The sequence below is a fragment of the Drosophila biarmipes genome, chromosome X (genome assembly GCF_025231255.1).
Source record: "Drosophila biarmipes strain raj3 chromosome X, RU_DBia_V1.1, whole genome shotgun sequence".
Classification (NCBI taxonomy): domain Eukaryota; kingdom Metazoa; phylum Arthropoda; class Insecta; order Diptera; family Drosophilidae; genus Drosophila; species Drosophila biarmipes.
Window position 1 is genome coordinate 19292083 of NC_066611.1, and position 18300 is coordinate 19310382.

Consider the following 18300-nt stretch of genomic DNA (forward strand, 5'->3'; position numbering starts at 1 on the left):
CGAGTGCCCGGCGATAGGGAAAGTTTCCGTTTAATCACTTTGCAACATTCGCTTCTCTGGGGTAAATGCATTTCAAGTTGGAAATCATTTTAAGTGGGACACACAATGTTTATCGCATTAATTTCGGAAAGCTGTCGAGCAGCAGAAATTTGATTTCGAAAAGTATTTAAAGGCACTTAGACTTATCGTCACTTTCGTTAGCTTGGAGAATCGCCTTGATTTGATGGGGTTTGCAAATCAATTGAATTTCGGAATTTTTTTATCGGATTTTCGGACTTTAATGACTTATTTTCTGACTTCCTCTTTTGAGTTTCTGAACAACCTTTTAGGATTTTAAATTTTTTTTAATCTCAATTTTCGGAGTGTTGTATTTTTTCGGAGTTTTGGTCATGTTTTTCGGAGTTGAGCCCTTTTTTCTCATTTTTCCGCCTCGAAAGGCAGAGCGGAAATGTCTGCTCTACTTTATTTGCGAGCGCGCGCGGGCGCGAAAAAACTGAAACAAAAACCCTGGGACTTAAGCCTCGGGATTTTAGCTAGCTGAAAGGAAAAGCACAGATCAGAAAAACTACCATTGTTGCCGGTCATAATTGGAGAGTGAAAAGCTGGGGCCGGCGAGCAACTCGCTTTGATTGCAATCAGCGCCGGCATTGTCTCAAAACTCTGCTCGAAATCGCCATCCCCTCGCACATTAATCCCGCTCCCCATTCGCTGTGATTCTCCAATTGTCTCTGGTGATTATCCCTTTGATGATTTCCACCGTCAGGTGTTGGGGGTACTGAGCAAAAAAATAAAGAAATGGAATAAGCTTCTCCTCCCCAAAAATATAAAAAAAATTAATAAACAAAGGAATTCATATTTATTTGAAATCTCTAAGAAAGGAGTGCAACGAAATATATCATTAGTTTTTCAAAGCATACTTTTAGACGCCTTCAAAATGTTTTAAGATTTATTTACTCCCTAGGAACTATGACCTCTTCCAGAAACTTCTTTCCTAAATTAATGATCCTATTATTTCGAGAAAACAATAATGAATAAAACAAAGAGTTTAGTAGCATATTTTGCTGATGTTGGCCTTGCCAGCCTTTCGCACTTTCGCCACTCAGTGGGCGTCAATCAATCAATGTATCAATTGATATCGTTATGCATAATTTGCCCGGACATTCATCATCGTTCAGGGGGCCTGCAGTTGGCCGCATGGCTGGCTGCTCCTGTCATGTGGTAATGAAGCATTTAAGCAATCGCCTGGACTCAGCATTAGCCACGCCCCCTAATGACGGCCATTAATTGTTCTTTGCCTGCCGGGCCAACAGTATCTCACAGTATTTCAGTATTCAGTGTTCAGTATCTGCCTATCTACCCAACGATGTGGCATCATTTTTTACCGCTTTGTCACGAACGTGTGTGTGTGTGTGTGTGTGTGTGTGTGTGTGTGTGGGGGGGGGGGGGGGGCTTCGAAATGTGGGTTGTGCCTGTACAATGTGGCGTATGATTAATGTGCCTTGGCATGTCTTTGTCTGCCGCTTGCTGCTGTCTTGTCTTTGGCTTTCTTGATGTCCCCTCCCCGAATACCAAAATACTTCTGCACACAGATCGCACATTACGCATACGCACTGTTGGCATGGCAGGAATGGAAATTCCCTTCTTTGAAACATCTCCATTCTCTGACAATGACAACTTGTTACTTCCCGCTGAAAGCGGAAGTCAATTGACCACCAGAATGGCAGACTAACCTCGTTCTCTTTGTTCCTTATTTTTCAGGCCGCTTCGCCACGATGGGAACCCCAGATAGCCGTCCTCTGCGAGGCCGGACAAATCTATCAGCCGCAATATCTCTCCGAGGAGGGCCGCTGGGTGACGGACCTCAGCAAGAAGACAACCGGCGCCACATGTTTGCGTGATAAAATGGATTTGCTTGATTACTGCAAGAAGGTAAGTGTGTCTCTCTATTTCGCCCTCTCCTATTTCTTTTTTACATTCTGCATTTGATTGAATTGCCAGCGAAAAGCCAAAGGGAAGCCGCATGAAAAATTGCAATTTCCATTGCACTTTGCATATGGAAAAGTGGCTCGGCCGCTCCTTGCCTCGTTGAGATTGCGCATACGCCATGTGGTCAAGGGTGGTGTGCTGAATGCGGGGGGAAAATGTAATTTTATGGCCCTGGCTAACGCTCGACTGAGGCTCCAGAATGTAGCCCGCCAGCATCGAGAAAATACTGGGTAACATACAAAAATTACAAAAAGTATGCATATATATTTAAAAAAAAAGGCAAAAAAACTTTAAGTCCGGAGAAGGAAAACCAATAAATCAAAAGCAGCCACCAAACGGAGGGGAAAAAGGGGAGCACGAGCTGAGTGGTCCTGCTGCATGGCATCAACAATTTAATTTGCGCTGCGTTGAAAGCGTTTACATTGAGACAACATTAAACGACACTTAATTAATTTTCCATTAATTTTCGCTTTTTGCATTTTGCGGGACTTCCCCTTCTCATTACCCATGTGTGTGTGTCCCTGTGCGTGCATCCTGTATCGAAGCCAGGGCATCCTTGTCGTCGCTGTCATAAATTGGCATTCCATAGTCAACATTATGCCCTCCGTTCCATTCCTTTAACTTTTTAATTAAATTTTTCTTCTGCCAGTCGCTGGCTAATGTAAGCTCCACTTCATCTCCTCAACTCGGGCTTCTGATGGCTGCTAGCTGCTGGCTGTTGTTGGTACATCATCATCGTCAGCGGCAACACAATCATCAGCTTCGTCAAATGTTCAATAATAGTTCATAAATATTGACATTGCATTGGCCCCGCAGTTTTTCCCGAGGAAAATGTATTGAGTACGACATGTGGCAGGGCAAATGAAATCAGATCACAGCCAACAGCTGTCCATGTGTCTGTGCTTTTGTTTGCCTGCTGGAGGGGAGGGAAAATGTATTCGGATTCGGAGCAGCTTAAATAAATCCGATTGCAGCTTTTATTTCAAATTTAAAGAGCCAGAATATTAATCAGGATATGTACACCAAATGCCCCAGGAGTCGGGCAGAGTGTTTTATTTTTCATTTCCCTTTTTTACTAGGGAAATTTGTCTCTGCCCTTGATTTGTAATGAAATTACCTCGGCTTTGATGTCTGTCTTGGCGTGTCAATTTGGATTATGGGATTATAATGATCCTGTTAGCTTACATTCAACCTTAGATGCGATTATGTAGCGAACAAAGCATCGGTGTTTGATAGCACTGCATGGATTTTTTAATTCATTTTCAATTAAAATCAATTGGTTTTGGTTGCTGACAATATTATGTTGTAATTTAAAGCTTCAAATCTCGTAGAGTAACCTAGAAATTGCTAGAGTTTTGAATTTCCTTTTAAAACCGTCTAAAAGTATGCAGCGATATATATAAATCAATGCTTCACTGTTGAAAATTATGTGTTGCATACTTTTCGACGTTTTTATAAATGCTTTCAAACCGAACTTGATTTAGGAACTTCTCGTTTGTGTAAATAAATCATTCATAAAGCCAACGTCTGCACTTGAGGTCTTCAGTTGCAGTCATGTGTTTGGGATGTGGTTTAAGGCCAGCTCGGGTGGGGTCAGGTCAGGACCCCAGATCCCCAGACTCGTACTCATGCTCATACTCATCGCCGGCGTCATTACGATCATCTGTATGCAAATAATGAGCCCGGCAAGCTGTCAAAACTGTCGCATTTGATTCTGACATGCAAATTTCACCCTGACTCCTTGCCGCCGCCAGGATTTGGATTCGGATTGGAGTCCTCGGCTGTCGCCTGCAGTTGCTGTGTTGCCACAACATAAATCGAAATAACACACACTCTCGCCCCCCATCCATGTATGATGTATGTAAATGACAAATATTGTATTGGTTTTTCATTTGCATTTCGTTTTCTCGTTTTTCGTTTCGTTCCATTTCATTTCATTCGGTTTTCTTTCCCCAATTTTTTTACTTTAATTTTATTTCACTTTTTTACACAGTTTTTTTTTGCATATTTGCTCGCGTTGATATTTTATGTAATTCTCGCCGACGCATTTATACGATGTCGCCTTTTTCTGCTGCCGCTCACACATTTTATAATTATGGTAATTTATTTATTATGCTTAATTTACGTCGGTGGCAATGTTTTTGATGTTTCTGCCCCCGTTCGCGCCGCAGGCTTCACTGAGTATAAAATCCAATAAAATCGTAATTAAGCTGAAGAGCCCGCAGCTAACGAATTGGACGAATGAATGTGTGTTTGGAGTGTCGTTCGATGGCTTTAAGATGGGTTTTCTTTACGTATATCTAAGTTTCAAATTTAAAAGTTGGCACTAAAAAAAAACATATCAATAGGGTTTTTGAAATCACGCTTAAATTCGATTGTAGGTACCTAAAACGCAGGCTCAAAAGAAGACATTTTGGGCTGCTCCTAAGAGACTAATATGAATATATTATTTACTTGAAACTAGTCGTAATTTGATCTACTCCTATATACCAAGTTGAAAACTAATTATAATTTATAATTAAGAGATTATTTACTTAAGAAAACATTTAGGTTAAAGGCTTTAATTAGATCTGTTCCTGGATTATATTAAATAAAGATGTTAATTAAAAAAAAAAAAAAAAAAAAAAAAAAAAGGTACCTAAAAGTATGCGGTGAATAAGGGACAGTCACTTTCCTAATGAGTTGAAATATATTGTAGCATACTTTTAGAAACCCTAGATCATAGTTTTTTTTTACATTTAAAAACTTGAGTATAGTTTTCAGGTGTCTGATCTTTGCCCTTGCTTTAGGAGAACATTTTGCAGTATAGACTGGAGAATGCAGCGAGTGGGGAGAAAGGGGCAGCTGGCCACGCCCACCATCTACTTCAGCTGCACGCAATTTCCATCCGACCCGTTGGCCCAATGCCCCGTTTTCCCCTCCTTTTATGGCATGAAAAGCCCACACCGCAGCAAAGGGAAATCGAGGGGGTCGAGGGGACGCCTCTCCATTAATGTCAAGCCCCCGATGGGCGTGGCCAGGGCCGGGGAAGTCGCACCTTAAACATTTCGCAAAACTGGCAAATTTGGCTATTTGCATGCAGTTTTTGCACTCGCCCACTGGTTTCCTCCTACGCAAATAAATCACGCCAACACTTTTTCAACTCGACCATTTTGTTTGGCTTCACCTTGACGCTGCCCGCGAAGGAAATTAATTGAAAGCGCTTTATTGTCCTTTTGTCCGGCTGCCCAAACTGCTCTCGCCAACATGTTTATATTTATTTATATCATTTTTTGCTTCACTCCTCCACTCCGCCACTTCGCCACTCTTCCATTTTTATATCAATTCTGTGCCCTGCGCTGGTTTCTTGTTTTGGTTTCGTTTCAATTTCATTGGAGCTCCGCTTGCTCTGCAATTCAAATGGAAATTAATTAATTTGCCTGTGTTTGCCTTGCGGTGTCAGGCTTCAAAATGTTGACCCGTCTACCCAAAAAACGCCCCCGAAAAAAGGAAACCCGGGGAGTAAAAACCACAGCCATTCCCCTCGATGTTTGCCCGGGCTAATGAGTTAAATTACATGTGCCTGGCGATGGCTTTCAAGTTGCCCTAATCGAAAACTCGCGGAAATTCTGGATTAATAATGATAAATGGGACTTGCTGATGAGTGACTGGCTGCCTTTCAAAAATTGGGCATGCCCAAAATTGCACTTTGCAGACATAAATCGCATCTAAATTCAATTAACTACACTAAATTCGATACGAAAGGGGTGGCATGGGCATGGGACTGGCTGGCTGGATGTGAGTTTGGGGGCCTGAAAGCTCATTTGGTGGAAAATCTCATTAAGCGACTGGGCGAGGGCCACGCAACCGCGGACCAGAACGTTAATTAGGAAGGCTTGTAATTGAATATCCCCAAAAGCACTTTCCCCCCAAGTGTTTCACTTTGTATCATCATGTGTGCTGGACATTCCTTGCTTGATAAGCAAGCACCCTCTGCCTTTTCTGTGCGTCCGTATCTTGCATTGATTTTGCAGCATCATCCGACGCTGATCGCTCAATTAAGAGGAGTGTTTCTGGCGCCTCTCTCCGCGCTTCTCACATTGCCCTCTTAGGTTCCGGCTCGCCCGATTACGTACCAACTATGCGCTAATTATGCGCTGTCAGCACCTCAGTTGCATCCGCTTTAAGAGCAAACTAAGCGAGTTCACTTGGGGAAAATAAAATACAGTTCAAAGCTCGCTTTAGGTGTGAAATATTTTATTTTTTTGGCAAAAATAAAGATATTTTTGATTACCAAAATACAAATATAGAAATACAGCAGTCATGGGAAAATGTATATCGAGTTTTATTCAAAGTTGCATTTTCCTTTTACGAGTGTAGGGAATGGGGCTTTAAAAAGACACGTCGCTTCGAGAGCTGCACAAACATCCCGCAGCGAGTCAATTGCACAGTGGCCGTTGTTGTTTGTGCATAATTGCACCGGCTGGAATAGTTTGCGAATCATTTGAGCCACCAGAGGCGCCCCTTGTAATTGCCACTGACCCATCCGCATCCTGCTCATCCGGCTCATCTGTATCCTCATCATCAGACCGCGATGATGCCCCTGACAGGTGAGCGGATGAACAACTGAACAGCTGAACAGGTTGGCCACTCACCGTTGAAGGACACGAACCGAACTGAACTATATTTACGAGACGCTCCATAATGGCCGCATTGAAACTCACTGAGCTGGCAAAAAGTAGTTTAGTCGCTAAATAGTTTAGCCCCCAGATCCCCCGGCCCCCTATTGGCCCGCCGACCCGCCTACCCGCCTCTCATCTTCATCATCCCCATCCTCATCTGTGATATGGCTAAATATAGTTGGCCAGGCCCAAATGGATACACACCCGCACACCCTGACAGATATAAGAGACAACAAATGGGCCCGTTTTGCCAGCTAAGCCGCTCGCTTAAATGCCTGCAAAATTGTGCACCGCCAAGAGCGAGGGGATTTGGGATCTGGAAAGGTCCAGTGGTGGGCGGCGGTCCAGTGGGTGGCTTGCCTAATTCAATTGTTTGTAATGTTGCTGGACATTTAGAGTTAAATGCTTGCTTACACATAATGCCCATTAAAGGTGATGTATGTGCGGCCCGTTTGGGGATGCTGGGGCCCCAGGCCAGTGGGTTTGGTTTCTGGGTGGATTCCGGGCGGCTTTCGGGTGGTGCCTGGGCGTTTGGCTGGCTGGCTATGCGAAACTTGCCAGATTGTGGTCCCTGGCATGTGGTCGAGCCATTTTGTACACCCGCCAAAATGGGCGTGTATAACAGCAGAGCTATTACAACTAAAACCAGAACTACGCCAGTCCAAGGCTAAGAATCTGGCTAATAGCTCTCCCAACTCTCAGTAAATTGTCCATATTTAAGACTTAAACCACAAATTGAACGCTTTTTCAAAGTTCTCTCTTATATATTTGGCTAGCCTTTGAAGGAGTAATTGAGTTTTTTTAGAGACTACCTCATAGTTAAACTACCACTTCAAGTGGCCTTTGGGAGAGGTTCTTTCAGTTAAGAAACAGAATATAGCAATTATTTTCCTGTTTCAGCCAATCCTAATTATTTTCCTGTTTTCAAATGCATTGTTTTGGCTATCCTGTGTCCACTTGAGTAGCTTTGAGTAAGCTCCATTTACTTTTACTTTTAGTTTGAGCTCCAACCTGCAGCAACGCAGGTTATTTTGTGCAGCAACTAATAAAATAATAACCGTTCCAAAACCAACCAAGGGGCATTGTTCCCGACTCCTGTTTGCCCCGCCGAGATAAATCTGCAAAGAGCACAAATATCTGGCAGTTCGGCCGGAGCAACTCGGCTGTTTCGCCATCGGGATTGATTAAATAAAGGAGCTTTGCCCTCTCGGATGTCCCTAAACACACAGTTGGCCAACTGTGCGTGGTCTGAGTTGCTCCATAATCAAATGAGCAGCGCAGACAAAAGCCAACTGAATCCGATTGAGCAATCGAGCCACTGTGTAGACCAGTGGTTGCCATGGAGCAGTCGTAATTACACGGCATTACCGCTCGGTGCGTATCAGCTTATCCCGTAATGGGGATGGCCCATGGCCCCTGGCTCCTGGCTCCTGGCCCCTGGCCCCCCGTGAGGCGCTGTAACAGAAATGGGACAGAGGCCGCCGGGTAGGTCAGCCATTGTCGACTGCGGACTTTAGACACACATGTGGACACGCAGGGCCAAGCTGTGCAGCGCCACACTATACAGTTGACAAAAAACATCAGGATTTAATTAAAAGCATATCACTCTTACCCTCAAAAACCGTTTAAAGCGACTGTTTTTCGTTTTCTTTTCCAATGTTAGAGTAATCATGAATATTGCAACTCGGACATGACAGTTCATCAAAAAGGATTCTAATTTTTGATCAGCTTTTTATCTGTGTAGCCTGTAGCATTTACCATATAGACCATGTAAACCATGGCCTGCTCTCGGATGGCACCTTGAATTGTGTTTGCTTTCTGGCCATTTGACTGAAAGGACGCGGCGACACAAAAGTTCGAGGAAAGCGGGGCGCAAAACAAAGCCAGGGAAAAACGGAAAAGCCGCAGGACCAGTCGGGCCAACAATAACACAGCGCTTGGCCTTTTTGGCCCTAATGTCCCCGTTAGTGTTAGTGTTTGTGTTTCTGTTTCAGTTCCTCGGCCTCTGCCTCTGCTTGCGTACAACGGGGCGTATGGGAAATTATTTTTACAATTTCAATGTCAACATGTTGGGGCGAAGGCCGAGTGCTGGTCGGGTTGTTCCGTCATTGAATGCCCGGGTTTTGAAGTTAACTAAAAATACACACAGATGTATGTTGTATGCCCACGTCAGGTTGAAAAACAAAGAGAAAACTACGTATACGCCCCGCGTGACCAGGCCTCGGGTTACGTATACGCAGCGTGTGGCGGAAGAGAAGTGAACTGGAATGCCAAGGCGTGGCGAAAACTTAAATGAAAACAGGGCAAACAAAGCAAGGATGCGAAAAAATGCAAATAGAAAGTTGCCGCAAAATGATTTGCCACACGGAGGCGGGGGCGCCCCAGCGGGTTGGAAGAAAAATGAAAGGTGCTCCATACGGAGCTCGGAGCACGGAGCAGGGAGCAGGGAGCGCCATGTCAGTGCCACATTAAAAAATCATTTTCAATAACGCGCTCCACTCCGCCAGGTGTGCCCAGGCTCAGCCAATCTCCATCCCTGGCCTCCGCCTCGGCCTGCTCCTCCCCACTGGCAGCTCAATTGTTTGCATTTTGCATGCATTGACAGACAGGGCACACCGGGGACCTGGCCACGCCCCTCCTCGCTACGCCCCCGCCGGATACAGATGTTTTGTACGGGGGCGGAGTGTTAGGCGCCGTCAAACACTCGCTTGCCACGCCGGATTTCTCGCTTTTTAACTGGATTTGTTTGGCTTGGGCTGGTGCCTCACCTTGATCGGCGTGGAAAACAACTTGTCCCGAAAAAAGCGCCGAAGCTTAACAAAAGATCGAGCCCATGAATAAGGCCACAATAATGGCATACAGTGTTTGCCGCTGTTCAAATTAGATTTGCCATAAATAAACCAAATGCCTTCGGGCCACGGGCTTGGCGCTTAAGCCAAGCCAATAAATCAATGCTGAAAAATCCAATCCGCATAGCCAATTGACTAACAATATATACATATACATATGCATCCACAGACTTTAAAGGGCTGCGCCGGTTACCCATTTGTTTTACCAATTAACTAAAGCGAGAACTTTTTCCACAGCCCATTAGCGCCCAACAATTTGTTCAATAAGCCAATCCAATCACAATAAAAATTATATAGTTTGTTTTCACAAACTGTGGAAACTGCTTAAACTGTAAAACAATTTGATTGTATTTTAAGTGAGACCGTTTAGAAAAGTCCATAATAATTTAGGCTCGTTAGGAGCTAAAAAAGCTAAAGTAAACCGGAAAAGGATATGCTGGGAATATTTTGGTCAATGGAAAATATTTTACACTAATTTGTAATAAAAATAAATAATCGAAAGTAAAAGGTTCCATTAGTTATAGTTTTAAACAGATTATATCAAATTTCACTTGGTAGTGCGCACATAAGTATGCCATAAATTCACTCACCCAGAAAAGGAGAGCCGGAAAAAAGCGGAATAAATCGGAAGGACGACTTAACGATAACGATAACGATGACTGTAACAATATAACCCTGGCAAACGGCATTCGCCGCTGTCATTAATGTCCGCGTATCGAGACCCTTCTAATTGCATTGCTCAAGGATACTCGTGGAGCGTGTGGACAGCAACAATGGCGACGTGTCCTGAAATCCCATGCGTGTATGTGTGACTGTATGTGTGTGCGGAGGGGGGTTCCAACGGAACAATGGCGAAATGTCAAGTTTAATTGTTTGTCTGTCATTAGCGAACACTCACCCACACATCCGCATTCCCATTCACCCACTGAAGCGGTGCAGCGATGCATGGATTTTTTGCTCTCTGCTAATTTTATACAATTAAATTTGCCTGTGTGGGTGTGCGGGTGTGCGGGTGTGTGGGCTTAGTGGGTTCAGTGGGTTGGCCGGGGCATTTTCCCGAAACAAAAGAATCAAATGCTGTTACAATAACTTGCGCCGCGCTTATTTGCGGCAAACTCTCTCAAGCGAGCCACTTAAACAGCCTCACGCTCGGCTGAATATGTTTTGATTAAGCCAAGTATAACGAACACATTTCAGCCAGGACGACGAGTCCTGCGAAAGTGAGTCTCACTGGCTACCGGGTGGATTGTGGGCGGCTGGGTGTGTGTATCCATGGGCCCCGGGCACGTTTATATACTCCATCGACCGCTCTGGTCAGGCACTGGGCCGTGTGAATGACATGACGTCGTCGGAGGCTCCAAGCCCCTCCTGACCATTCCCACCTTCGTCGCCCGATGAGGTGCGTTTCGTTGTTTTAAAAGGGCGAGCATATTCGGCCCTGTGTGGGCGGGTCCTTGGATGGATCCACCGTGGTTTATATCGAGTCGCTGGCACGCACGCAACTCCCGAAACGAAAACATAGCCCGGGGCACAGTGGACAACCTGGGGTCTGTAAGGTGTTGCTCTTGCGGCGAAGCATGGCAGTTTAGACCCTTAATAATTGATCAACCTCCGACTGATATACCATTTCTACTGGTATTTCGAAGAGGCATGTTCTATGGCTTCTTAATTTCACACTGCTTACTTAGATGTATAATCGCTATTGAAATTAACCCAAAGCGTGATATGGTGCCATGGTAACTCTAACTCTATCGGAGTTGCCAGATTTATAGAAATACATGGAAACATCTTACTTTTAATAAGTTAAATTAATTTATTTTCGTGTTTTATTCTGCCGATAAAGAATATGCAATGCTGGATTTGACACACAAGCAGTTCCATTGAAAGGAAATGGAAGAAAATATCGGCCACACCGTTTCCCATCGGTCCGTCACCTCTGTTAGCTGAAATCGAGTAAAAGCATGAATTAAATGTATCATGCTTTTAAGAAATCATGAAATGCATAGCATGAACATAGCACATACATATGTATAAAGCTATTCACGCAACGCTCAGCAAATTCCACTTGATACAAAACAATGTTGAGGAAATTCGTTTCTGAGACTCTTCAAAGGATGTTTATTTCCCCGCACACCAGACGGTTCTTAATTAAAATGCATTGCGTTGCGATGATCTTGAACCTCTCCAAAATCTCCATTGGCACATTTCCACATTTCCATTTCCTGGGTAGGCCAGATGGGCCGTCAATGCAGTCCAACGACTGTCCACAGTCCACTGTGCCATTATGGGCTTATACACTGGCAGCATATGGAATGACCAGGACAGCACAGCACAGCAGAGCACATAGCACATAGCACAAGGCCTTATGCCCAAGTCTTGGTTTATTTTCTGTTTGTCCGGGAAGTCCGGCAGTCGAGGGCCTTTGGGGTTTCGGTTTTCAGTTTGACTTGACATGCATCAGCATCATTATTTTGTGCTTTTAATGTTTTATTTAGCCCGGTTGCCGACAGTCATACGCAGTGTGGGCTGCCAAGGGGTGGGCGTATGGGCGTATGGCCGGTGGGTGGCCAGTGGGTGGCGGGCGCTGTCTGACCGCCTGTGAGCCTTGCCTACGTGCCGTTGGCACTCACTTCTTGCCCGGCCTCCTTCCCGCCCACACGGGCAGGCAACCATTTTCCAACCAAGCACTCAAACAACATTTAAAAAGGCCTCATTTTCATGAGCTGTTGTGTGAGCCTGAGTGAGTGTGTGCGGGCCAGGATGGCGATGGCGAGAATGTGGATCCAGAGGAGTGTGTGCCACTCGGCACATAATTGTTTGAAACAAATGTAGTGCACACACACTCGCTCACAGCACACACACACACACACACACACACACACACACACACACACACACACGCTGAGATGGGCGCACGTGCATCCACACAGACATGTGGGATATTTTATTAGGCCATTCAGTTAGTCAGTCATTTAGTCAGTCAATCAAACCGGGCAGGCAATTAAAGTTTCACTGCCCATTGTCGGAAGCCAAAGGCAACAGGAACAACAAGAGGCCGAGCGCACGGAGGGAAATAAACACATCAAACGGGCTGGCAAACAGGCCCGGAGTTCAAAAGGGTATCGGTTCGTAGTAGTGCAGGATGGGAAAAATGGGACAGGGATAGGGAGTGCTAGTGGCCCGGCGAGCCTGGGGAAAATCCTTTCAGATAAATGAAATTCCCCTGAATCGCCCCCAATGAGAGCGTGATTAATAATGAATTGAACGCCGGCCGGAATTTAAAGTCTCCCCACTATCTGGGTGGCTGGAACTAGATAAAGTTGTTACAAAAGCCACCTACTTCAGCGGTGAACTGCTGGCGAATAACCAGTTGCGTTTCCCATTTAATCAGTAGGAAAAACTCTCGTTTTCTGGGTAAAAAAGTTTACAATCAGACTGCCTTTGTAGTTGCTCTAAACTACTTCCAGAATGGCAATAAATATGCTCTTAATAGTTTGCAAAATGTGTTATAAAAACTCTTCTAGAGACTGTTATACTGATGTAAATTAATATATGTAATACTGTTGTTCTAATCGGCTTTAGGAATGGTTTGTAAAGTTTTGAAAAGTGTTATACAAACTATTATGCTGTTGTATACATTGTTATACGGACTGTTATACTCTTCCAAATAAATTTATTAAACTGAGTTTACCAGCATTGTAAACCTTTTTTCTTTTTCCATTCTTCAGGCCTATCCCAACCGAGACATTACCAACATTGTGGAGTCATCCCACTACCAGAAGATCGGCGGCTGGTGCCGTCAGGGTGCTCTGAACGCGGCCAAGTGCAAGGGCTCCCACCGCTGGATCAAGCCGTTCCGCTGTCTCGGTGAGTATGCTTAAGTGAGAACACCCACGGAAGGGGACCAACCAACTGATCCGCTTTCCCTGTGCTCCATCGCAAACCATCCACCCATCCATCACCCCTCGACGACGTTTGGCTTCAGAAGGACCATTCCAATCGGACGCCCTGCTGGTGCCCGAGGGCTGCCTCTTCGACCACATCCACAACGCCTCCCGCTGCTGGCCGTTCGTGAGGTGGAACCAGACTGGAGCAGCCGCTTGCCAGGAGCGGGGCATGCAGATGCGCAGCTTCGCCATGCTCCTGCCCTGCGGCATCTCGGTCTTCTCCGGCGTGGAGTTCGTCTGCTGTCCCAAGCACTTCAAGAGTGAGTACTGAACTGGGCCTTTTCGGACTGGGAAAAACTATGAATCCATAGCAATCCCTTAGCCATTCGCCCATCAGGGGTGTCACACGTCAGCCTTTCGAGACTGCAGAAGCCCATAGTTACGTTGGCAGAAATATGATATTGCGCAAATCCAATCAGCATGCTTTTTATTTCCTTCTGCAATCCCCTTCAATTACTGTCACACTTTCCACTTCCCACTTTCCACCATGTACTTTTTTGTCCGCCTTTGTCTGTGCACAGCCATTAGTTACTTTCGCCCTGTGGTTATGACATTAATTATTTAAAACACAAATCAAATGCAGAGAACAAACAAATGTGCCATTACTCACTCTGTCATTGGATATTAAGCGCATCAGTTATGGATTTATTTATTCAGGAATTTTATTGTGGAGTTTGCTCAAATTTGGCCTCACATTTCGTCAATTAAGCGCTGGGTTTTCCCATCAATTAGCCAACGTGTTGGCTCTTCATTTAGCATGTATTTCATTTATGAAATTTTTCGCCCCCCATAGCCGATGAAATCCACGTGAAAAAGACCGACTTGCCGGTGATGCCGCCAGCCCAGATCACCAGTGCCAATGACGAACTGGTGGTGAATGACGAGGACGACAGCAACGACTCCAATTACTCAAGGGACGCCAATGACGATGAGCTGGACGATGAGGATGACCTGATGGGCGACGACGAGGAGGACGAGATGGTGGCGGATGAGGCAGCTGCCGGAGGCGGAAGTCCCAGCGCCGGATCCTCTGGGGATGTCAATAGCGGATCTTTGGATGACATAAACGCGGAATACGATAGCGGCGAGGAGGGCGACAACTACGAGGAGGACGGAGCTGGATCCGAGGGCGAGGCAGATGGTGAGACCTCCTGGGATCAGAGTGGCGGAGCTAAGGTGGTGGCCCTCAAGAGTGGTGCCTCCTCCGCCCCGTCCAGCATTTCGGTTGCGCCTGCCTCCGAGAAGACACCCCTGAAGTCCGACGTGGTCACGAGCACCCCGCAGCTTTCCGCCGCTGCCGCCGCCGCAGCTGCCGCTGCTGCAGCATCTATGAACTCTGGAAACTCGGGAGCTGGACTGGGATCGGGCGCTGGAGCTGGAGCTGGAGCTGGAGCCCCGCCATCCACCGCACAGCCCACTTCGGACCCGTACTTCACCCACTTTGATCCGCACTATGAGCACCAGAGCTACAAAGTAAGTCAGAAAGTAAGTGTTTACGTTGAGGGCGCAGGTTTATTTATCGATGCAACACAAAACGTATTCTAAACAAAGGAAGCCCAACAGCGCCTTGAGGAATCGCACCGCGAGAAGGTCACGCGCGTGATGAAGGACTGGTCGGATCTGGAGGAGAAGTACCAGGACATGCGGCTGGCGGACCCCAAGGCGGCCCAATCCTTTAAGCAGCGGATGACGGCTCGCTTCCAGGTCAGTCATCCTCCGTGTGCCGCACTCATCTCCAGCATTCCACATCCCAATGTCCGCCCCCGATCTCTCACTCTGTCCCTCTCACTCACTGTCTCTACTTATCACTCTGTCTCTGTCTCGCACCAAACCCCACCTATCTCTCTCTCTCTCTCTCTAACTCTGTCACCCTCTGACTGCCTGCCACCTATCCTCTAGAATTTGTGAACCATCTAAAAGCTATGTCTCCGCATCTGTATGTGTGTGTATGTCTGCGTCTATAGCGGGTAATTCGGTTGGCAAGGGATCGACGAAGGAAATGATTGATTGGTCAAGTGATTACTTAGCGACGGTTGAAAGCTACCACTAAAAATCATAATCGATTGCAGAATTCCCCCAGACTTTGCCACCTGAAGCCACCCGAGTTATGGGCCTCATAACAAGTATTCAATCCACCTGTACAGTCATCAAAATCGCCTATTATTTCGTCAAATTTTTCTTTATGTTCCCATTTAAAGCCCCTTATCATGCACCCCGTATATCGTAATCGTAATTGTTTCCTACTCTAACCGTAATCGTAGCGCATTGAGTCGTATTCTTAAGACATTAAGTTGTCCTCATTGTATCGTCTGCTTTTCGTTTGCTGCACTTCGAGGTCCAGAGATGGGGTTATGTACGTACCACCCACCTAGGGATCTACTACCCATCCATATCTCTGGACATCGTTGGGCTTCCTTTTGTTTATTTGTGTATCCATATGTATGGCAAATGGGAGCGAAAGAGGCATCAGATTGTAATCACAACAGCAGTAACAATAACAGTACCAGTAAAAATAACGATAATGCTGCTCGTAATCTAACCAGTTAACGAAGTACCGCCACAGAAACGAAACAATAGATCCAATTACCCATATTACTAACATTCAAAGAGCTTTGTAGTTGAACTGATTGGCATATTAACTATAACCCGCCTATACCTATACCTAAACCTACACGTAAACCCCAGCCTGTGCTTAGTTTTGACGTATTATTTATTTCGATACCAAACCATCCCCAAGACGAACCGAGACAAGACACGAACACGAACGAAAGTCAAACCTCTGATATCCCGACTTTGGTCCTTCGATGTGTATTGCTCGCATTTTAGAGCTGTATATGCTGCTTACGTGACTGCTGCGCTTCCGCGGGAATGAACTGCATCCATGTATATACTACCATATACCATAATAGAACCTGGCCCTATTCGACCCCCTGGACAGGATCATTTCAAATCCAACCATTTTTGCACCGCATCAGTGGCTTGCACCCTGTATCTCGCTCTCTCGCTCGTTTTCGCTCCATCTCGCTCCCCCCATGGCAGCACAAGCTCTGTAGCAGCACTACAAAAACTAAAGAAAACTAATCGTGCGAGAAACCCTTTAATCCCAAAACTCAGGACAAACCAAGCGACACGTTCCCAATCCAAACCAAAACCAACATTTCAACCACAAACAAAACATTCCACGAGATACGTACAAATCGAGGCAATTTTTTTCGAAAATTTAAACGAAGTCGAAATACCGATAGACCGATCGACAGCTGCATATTGTTATCGATCGAAGAAAATTCCCCATGCTGATAATCTTTCTCTCTTGGTGTGCAATACGTCTTTATATGGGAATGTAATTTTAGACTTCTGTTCAGGCACTCGAGGAAGAAGGCAACGCCGAGAAGCACCAACTGGCCGCCATGCACCAGCAGCGCGTTTTGGCCCACATCAACCAGCGGAAGCGGGAGGCCATGACCTGCTACACCCAGGCCCTCACCGAACAGCCTCCGAACGTGAGTAGTCCCCCAGCGAGAGGTATCCTCAATGGGATATGTCCAGTGTCAAGTAAAAATCGATATTAAAAAGATGAATTAGTAGTTAGCACTGCAATTGTACTATTGCAAGCATATTCGTCATAAAAATCATTTCTTTTCAAAAGTAAGTCCACCCGAGGGCGCCAATTAATTGTTACATCATTTAAATGAGTTTGTGTGGTTCTTATGCGTATATGGAAAGAAAAAAGGAGACCATCTCCGTTTAATTAATGAAGACCGGCTTAAAAACGTGAAAGTGTTAATAAGTTCAATTATATAACAACCAATCTAAGCTTTATTGCAAAATTTCTCATAAATCCTATCCCTATAGATTACTAATTTAATTTTCGCATGCTAATGACCATACTCTCACCTAGGCCCACCATGTTGAGAAGTGCCTGCAAAAATTGCTGCGCGCCCTGCACAAGGACCGTGCCCATGCCCTGGCCCACTACCGCCACCTGTTGAACTCTGGAGGACCTGGTGGCCTGGAGGCGGCTGCTTCGGAGCGACCCCGCACTCTGGAGCGCCTGATCGACATCGATCGTGCCGTCAACCAGTCGATGACCATGCTCAAGCGCTATCCCGAGCTGTCGGCCAAGATTGCCCAGCTGATGAACGACTATATTCTGGCATTGCGCAGCAAGGACGACATTCCCGGCTCGTCGCTGGGCATGAGCGAGGAGGCGGAGGCCGGCATTCTGGACAAGTACCGCATCGAGATCGAGCGCAAGGTGGCCGAGAAGGAGCGCCTCCGCCTGGCCGAGAAGCAGCGCAAGGAGCAGCGGGCCGCCGAGCGGGAGAAACTGCGCGAGGAGAAGCTGCGCCTGGAGGCCAAGAAGGTGGACGATATGCTCAAGTCGCAGGCGGCCGAGCAGCAATCGCAGCAGTCACCACAGTCGTCGACCCAATCGCAGGCGCAGCAGCAGCAGCAGGAGAAGAGCCTGAGCAGCAAGGAGCTGGGTCTCGACGGCGGACTGGTCACTGCGGCCAATCCCAACTTGGACACCACCAAGAGCGAGAAGGAGCTGTCGGATACTGAGTACGCCGAGGCAACAGTAAGGTGGGTATCTACACTAAGTACATCTGACTTCTGGATACTAATCAATCTCCGGTCTGTCCAACTCTGCAGCAGCACCAAGGTGCAGACCGTGCTGCCAACGGTCGACGATGATGCCGTCCAGCGGGCGGTGGAGGATGTGGCCGCTGCCGTTGCTCACCAGGAGGCCGAGCCGCAGGTGCAGCACTTCATGACCCACGACCTGGGCCACCGCGAATCGGTATTTGAGCTGCGGCGCCAACTCGTGCCGCATTTGCCTAAAGCCTATCCCCTCTC

General features: G+C 46.3%; 1 protein-coding gene across 11 annotated transcripts in view; it reads left to right on the forward strand.

Annotated features, from left to right (window-relative positions):
* Positions 1-18300, forward strand: part of LOC108023414 (amyloid-beta-like protein) — a 59236-nt gene that overhangs the window by 31861 nt on the left and 9075 nt on the right. For 2 of the 11 annotated variants that reach the window (XM_017092874.3, XM_017092876.3), the window contains exons 3-10: positions 1759-1929; positions 13225-13363; positions 13482-13703; positions 14237-14928; positions 14995-15147; positions 16794-16943; positions 17342-18027; positions 18097-18244. In XM_017092874.3, coding sequence (XP_016948363.1) covers positions 1759-1929; positions 13225-13363; positions 13482-13703; positions 14237-14928; positions 14995-15147; positions 16794-16943; positions 17342-18027; positions 18097-18244 — 2361 coding nt within the window. The remainder of the gene's footprint in view (positions 1-1758; positions 1930-13224; positions 13364-13481; positions 13704-14236; positions 14929-14994; positions 15148-16793; positions 16944-17341; positions 18028-18096; positions 18245-18300) is intronic. The other 9 variants (XM_017092878.3, XM_017092881.3, XM_017092880.3 and 6 more) reach the window with 9 other exon arrangements.